Source organism: Charadrius vociferus, unplaced genomic scaffold, assembly GCF_000708025.1.
Source record: "Charadrius vociferus isolate BGI_N301 unplaced genomic scaffold, ASM70802v2 scaffold1736, whole genome shotgun sequence".
In the NCBI taxonomy this organism is placed as follows: Eukaryota; Metazoa; Chordata; class Aves; order Charadriiformes; family Charadriidae; genus Charadrius; species Charadrius vociferus.
In genome coordinates this window covers 57,133-63,728 of record NW_009648879.1, presented here as the reverse complement: position 1 = coordinate 63,728, position 6,596 = coordinate 57,133, and the positions used below count along the sequence as shown (strand labels likewise).

Sequence of the window (6,596 nt, the reverse complement as noted above, 5' to 3'; positions counted from 1 at the left end):
GACTGCATTTGGGAGAGGTGGGCGGCCGGGAGCTGCGGGCTCTCCCCCAGGGGAGGATGAGGTAGCGAAGGGGACGGGGAGGCTCCAGGGAGCTTCTGCTGCCCTGCAGGTAACTGAAACAGAGAAGGAAAGAGGAAGAAGGTTAGTCGGAAGCTCAGGAAGGAGTTCTGCCCTCGAAGATGCCCGTCATTTGTTATTTAGGTGTCTCTCGGCTCCCTCAAACAGGACGGCGAGCCGTGGATGGATTCAATGTGAAGAAAGGCTAAAAAGAAAGGGACCTTTTAACTTGGAAGAGAATGACTGAGGAGAAAACTCCATGCAGATTTATACAATCAGGAATAGCAGAAGAAAACGGAATACATCTCTGATGTACAGGAGACCCCAAAATGATTAGGAAGTGAGTTTAAAATGAACAAGAGGAAATACTCTTAAATATGCCATGTGGAATGACACTACTGAACTCCATATTGTTGGGAGTTATTGGGATCTTCTGGAAGCCAACATTTAAATAGATTAAAAAGGGAGTAGCCAAACTCCAAGAATATAGATATCTTGATACTATTAAACATAATGATCCAGATGCAATTTCTGATTCAGGGTGCCCAAAACCATCGGTTGCCACAAGCCGGGACACATTCCAAAGAAGGATTTACTCTGAATATGCCACATTTCTTTTGCTCTGTTTTGCTTATTTATTTATATATTTATTTGCTGCTATTATTATTATTATCTGCTTACCATTGGACACCTCGGGGACAGTAACCGTAGCTAAACACTAACGCTGAAGCATCCCTCTCTTCATGCTCCAGTGCCTCCTTGCAAGAGTGGGCACAGATTCCCTCCGACCATGAAAGCCTGCATGTCTTGAACCTCCTGGGGTTGTGGGCAGCCTGCTTATTGTGCCGGCAGATGTCAACAGCACCCGGGCAATATGGGGCTTTATTAAGGTCAAGAGTACTACTAATGTGTTGTTGACCTTTTTGACCTCTCCATCTCTGAGACAGTCTGCAGCTTTTAGCAAAAACTGGAAAGCACTAAAAATGAAGCTTCTATGCCAAGTTTCCAGAAGTACCTGGGTAGCTAGTGACATGTAAAAATACCTGTGCCTAAAATGAGAGCTTTATCCAACTTCAAGGCATCACCTACTTGCGTTTTGAAGATCCAAACACATTTCTAGTTACACTATCAACATTAATCTTTGGGTTTTACTAATACATAACTAGTTTGTGGAGGACCACATAGCTTCACTGCAAGTGAAGACAACTATGACTGTATGTTATCAGTCATTAAGAGCTGTGTAGATGTGGTTTTGGGGTGGAAAGGGCTGAAAAGGCCCCAACGGCCGGGCCTGGCGGCAGCTTGCCTTCGCCAAAGGATAAATCCACTTAATTCTTTGCGCGGAGCTGCCGAGGGCAGGAGGGAGCAGCCCACCGCACTCCCGGCACTTCTCCCCTCTCCTTTCCGCTGCGGGGAGCGAAGCCAAGACGGCTGCTTCGCTTCGAAAAGCGACACCACGGCCCTTTCCTTGGCTACGTGCAGATCCAGCGGAGCAAACCGCACCGGAGGAAGAGTTTGGAAGCTTTAAAGAGGAGCAGGGCAAAAATAAACGCCGGGAGATGTCTGACGTCAGCCGACCCCGCTGCGGCAGCACCGTTTTGCCGCTGCCGGATCAGTTTTCTGTACGGCGGCGGCACGCTCCGTGCACGGGGCACACGTTGAGCGCTGACCGTGTTTACGGGTTCTCCTCCTTCGCCTGCCTCTCGCTGCATCCCTCCCCACACTTTTCCCCGCACCGCGGTTGCCGAAAACCACCACGGCGTCTTCCAAGGCTCACGGCTTGGCAGGAGAGCCCGGACGGGCCCGGTGCGGCTGGCGAGGGAAAAGAGCTCTCTCTGGAGGTGGGAGAGGGACTTTGCACCGGGACCCGTCGCCTCTGACCGCAATCCGATAACGAAACCGCAGTAATATTTAACACACCCCGTCACATCCCGAACCGTAACCCTTCAGTCGCAGGCAGGCGCCTGGGTTTAATTATGCCGAAATACCGGGAGGTGACCTGTCAACATCAAGCCCAAATAGCTACGTAGGCGTAGTCGTGCTACTCGTTACGCCAAAACCAAGTTCCAACTGAGAAATTTAAAGCTTCCCGCTATTGAAATAATAATAATAATAATAAAATAAGAGAGCGCTCGCTCTCTTCCCATCTCTTTCTCTGACAATTCAGCCACTTCGGTGGGTTACGGACCAGCACCCACCTTCACGACTGCGAGTTTCAGAATAAATAAAACCCGTAACGCTTCAAATCTGGCGTCTAAAACGCCACCAAACCCTTTCCCACCGTAGGTAAGACGAGATGGGAGACGTCGGCAGCCCTCGCCGGACCCACCTCGACCTCCTCGCGCTGGTACGGGGGTGGGCGGTGCCCACCGCGTCGCAGAGAGGACTCTCGCAACGAGTCGCTGCCCACCCGCCCCCGCTGCACCGCGGTGGTGGCTTTGGTGCCCCTACCAGAGCCGTCACCCGCTCCTCCTTCCAAAAGCGAGGTGATGGCACTCGACTACAGCCAGAGCGACCCCTGAGTCCCGCTCGTCGCTCTGGGCAAGTTTAAATTCCACCTACGGAGGAAGGGAATTGCCCTACGCAAAGAATTAAGGCCGCACAGGAACGCTTCTAGCACCTACGGCGTGTAAAGCAAGCGCCAAAGCGGCGCTCTCCAGAGCCCACCACGCTCGGCATCGGCCACCGAACGCCCAACGGGCCACCAACACGGTGGCCACCACCCAGCGGGGCTCTGCTTACCTGCTGGAGGAACATCTGCATGGAGTCCTGGTTGATGACGGCTCCGGCGGCCGCCTGCCCCAGGATGATCTTCTCCGGGCTGGAGGCCAAACTGGGGCTGGGTTGGGAAGTCACCGGCTGCTGGGCGGGCGGCGGCGGCGGCGGGACGTTGAGTTGGAGCGGCGCGGGCGGCTGGGAAGCGGTTTGGACGGTGAGGATGGAGGACTGGTCGGCGCTGGGCAGAAGGCTGGCGCCAGAGGCGGGCCGGGGGGGGACGGGGGCCGGAGGTTGGTGCCAGAGGCGGGCTGGGGCTGGACGAGGCCGGGGCTTTGGCTGGTGGTGGTGGCGGAGGCTTGGATGCTCACCGCCTGGCCCAGGTTCTCGGTGGCGTTGAGCATGGCCACCTGGTTGGGCAACGTCACCCCCTGGATCACCGTCTGACCCGTTTGGCCCAAGGAAGCGGCCACAGAAGGTTGGCTCTGCGTGGTCAAGCTGCCGGCCAGCGAAACGGGCATCTGGAAGAGAGCCGGTTGACCCACCTGGCCGGGCTGGAGCTGGATGGGAGCCGAGAGGATGTGAGCGGTGCCGTGGGCGTTCTGCGAGGTGAGCACTTGGCCCAGGTTCAGCTGGCCGGCGATGTTCTGGTTGGTGAGGATTTGGGCCGGCAAGGCTTGGTTGGTTAACAGCTGTCCGCCCGGCCCTTGGCTAGTTATGATATGGGCTTGCCCGCCGGGGTGGGAGGCGGTCAGGATCTGCCCTCCCATGTTGGCCTGCAGGGCCGAGAGCTGTTGGGGTATCTGCACGGCGGAGGCGCCGGCCAACTGCCCGGGGAGGAGGAACTGGTTCTGGCCCTGCAGCATGGCCTGCGGGACGTGCTGGGCGGGGATGACGATGCTGCTGCCCTGGTTCAGCAAGTGGACGCTCATGGGCTTGCTGAGGGCTTGCTGCTGCGGCGGCGGCTGCTTGAAGACGTTGGCTGGAAGCCCTTGGGGGAAGCCCGACAGCACCACGTTCTGCCCGGGTTTGCCGGCCATGAAGGTCAGGTTCTGCTGAGCCTTCTGCTGCTGCAGGGCGGCTTCGTTCTGGATGGTGAGGGTGGTGTTGTTGGAACCGAAGGGTTTGGGGGTGATCTGGTAGAGTTTCTGCTGGAGGACGCCAGCGGGTTTGGGCTGAATCGGGGTGGGCGTCCTGTGAATGATGACGTTTTGGGCCTGCACCAAAGGGCTGCTCAAGTTGGAGGTGACGGTGAGCGGTTGGGAGCCTTGAGTCCCGGACACGCTGCCGAACATGGAGTTGCCGTTCAGCGTCGTGGTGGCCACCGTCGGCAAGTTCTTCTGGATGACGAGACCGGCGCTCTGCGGAGAGACCCCCGTGGAGGCGAGGGTGACCTGCTGCTGCTCGGGCGCCGTCTGGGTGATGTAGCTGCCGACGGGCATGGTGGCCACTTGGGAGGGCTGAACCTGCTTGGCGATGATCTGCTGCGCCGACTGGTTGATGGCCATCACTTGCTGCCCCACCACCTGAATCGGCCCGATTCCCAGCGTCCCGCTGGGGCTGCCGTTGGGCAAACCCTGGAGGTTGGAGATGGGCTGGATGGTGACGTTCCCCAAGCCCACTTGCTGGAGGAAAGGTTGAACGCTGATGGCCTTGTTGACCACATCTGCTCCTACCGACTGCTGCACCAGGGCTTGGTGGGTGAGGACGGCGGGTTGCTGCAGCCCAATGAGGTCGGCGCCGCCGGAGAAGATCTGCGGGGTGCCGTCGGAGGCCGTCTGCACCACCGGCTGAAGGGTGGGAAGCTGGAAGGAGCCCAGGTCCAGCTCGGCCTCCGCCTCCAGCGTCTGCTCGGTGATGTTCGCCTCTTGCAGGCTCTGCTGGAGGATGTCGCAGGGCTGGTCCGAGTTCTGCAGGTTGGCCCCGCCGCTGGACGGCGACCCCAGGATGTCATCTTCTAAAAAGTCGAGGTCCACGCTGGTGGTGGGCTGACTCTGCTCGGTGCTCAGGTGGTTGCCGGAGGACTCTTGGACGTGCAGCTGGGAGGATTGGCTGGTGGGAGGGGAGAAGAGAGAAGACAGGCATTGAGCTGGAGAGGAGCCGCGGGGAGCAGCGCCTCCGCTCGCTAAGCGGCCGGGAGCGTTTCGGCATCCCGAAATTAACGCCCGACGTCGTTTGAGAGCGGGCGAGCCGGCCACCAAACGACGGGCTTTAAGCGAGGGAGGGGGCCGAGGGCAGAGGTGGCTCAGGGGTGACGTTTTCGTGCGTCAAGCCACCAAAAAGAAGAGTTCTGCGCACAAACCCCCTTGCCTCTCTTGCTCTTAAAAGAGCTTCCATATCGGAAGCGGGAATGTCATTGTTTTGGTGAGAAGCTTAAAAACGCCACGAAAACGGAGCCCTTTTCTCGCAGGAGACCTCCGAGCAGCGGCAGAGGGGCCGCGCCGGGAAGAATCACGGAAATCTGGGAGGGGAAAAGCACCATGCAGCCTAACCTGGGACCCCACCGGCACGGCGCGACGCCGTCAGGGTCTGCCAGGCACACGGGTGGACCGGGAAGTTAAAAAAAAATAAAATTAAATTAAAAAAAAAAAATAAAAATAAAATATCAAAGAAGAAGTAAACCTCAACTGGTTATAAAGCATCGGCAGCTTTACCCAAAGTTGGCGTAAAAAAATAAAAGCGCGATGGAAGAACAAAAAAAATGAAAAAAAAAAATAAAAATAAAATATCAAAGAAGAAGTAAACCTCAACTGGTTATAAAGCATCGGCAGCTTTACCCAAAGTTGGCGTAAAAAAATAAAAGCGCGATGGAAGAACAAAAAAAATGAAAAAAAAAAATAAAAATAAAATATCAAAGAAGAAGTAAACCTCAACTGGTTATAAAGCATCGGCAGCTTTACCCAAAGTTGGCGTAAAAAAATAAAAGCGCGATGGAGGAACAAAAAAAATGAAAAAAAAAAATAATATTAAGATTCTTATGGAAATAGAGAAAAAAAAAAATAAATTCATGCTTGAATGTTATCCATGCAGAGTGACCCATGCTCTTGGGGGGAAAGGAGGGGAAAAATAAAAGAGGATTTTTTTAGAATTGACTTCCACGTATTTCCCCTTCGCTGCGGCAGCAAGGCAAGGGAGCGCGCCAGGCCGAGGGGGAACCGGGAGGGATTTTTCCCAAACTCACAAACTCTTTTTGAACTTCCAAATAATCCAAATTTATCTCTGCGGGGGGGGATATGGGAGCGTGGTGGCATCTTTGGCTTTGTTCAGCCTCAAAGCTCTGCCCGGGCTTAAAAGCAGATTTTTTTTTGCCCCGTCTGCACGTGAAATCAAAGTTTTCTCCCCCATCGCACGGGGGACCTGTGGGAGCTATTTCTCTAGAAATCTTGGGGAATAATCCCTGCCTCCTGGGCTAGACCTGGGAAACAGATGAAAAACAAGCCTGGGAAATGAAAAAAAAAAAGAAAAAAAAACCAAGGAAATCTGGTGTGCAGATTGCCTTTCCTACTTTTTGTATAGTGAAGAGCCAAACAGATTTGCTCTGCCATCTTTATTTCTTCTAAAACTGTTTGCCAAGTAATATGTCTTATCTTAAAACAGGGAGTTGGGTTTTTTCCACTATTTGGTTAGTTGTTGTTAAATAAACTCTGGATTAAAAAAAAAAAAAAAAAAAAAAAAAAAGAAAAAAGCGTGTGGGGGGGGAAATAAAAATAATAAAAAAATAAAAATGAGTGAAGGGCTGACGGGCAGCGCCTGGAAAGCGCCGAGCTCTCCCCCCGGGGGCAGCGGCGCGGCAGCGTCCCTCCCCGGCCCCGGCTCCTGCCGGC

At 54.5% G+C, this 6,596-nt stretch overlaps 1 protein-coding gene across 1 annotated transcript in view; it reads right to left on the bottom strand.

Moving 5' to 3' along the window:
- Positions 1-6,596, bottom strand: part of GLTSCR1 (glioma tumor suppressor candidate region gene 1) — a 38,691-nt gene that overhangs the window by 8,995 nt on the left and 23,100 nt on the right. The window contains 4 exon segments of the mRNA XM_009887088.1: positions 4-113; positions 2,387-2,557; positions 2,725-3,072; positions 3,075-4,811. Of these exon segments, the coding sequence (XP_009885390.1) occupies positions 4-113; positions 2,387-2,557; positions 2,725-3,072; positions 3,075-4,811 (2,366 nt within the window).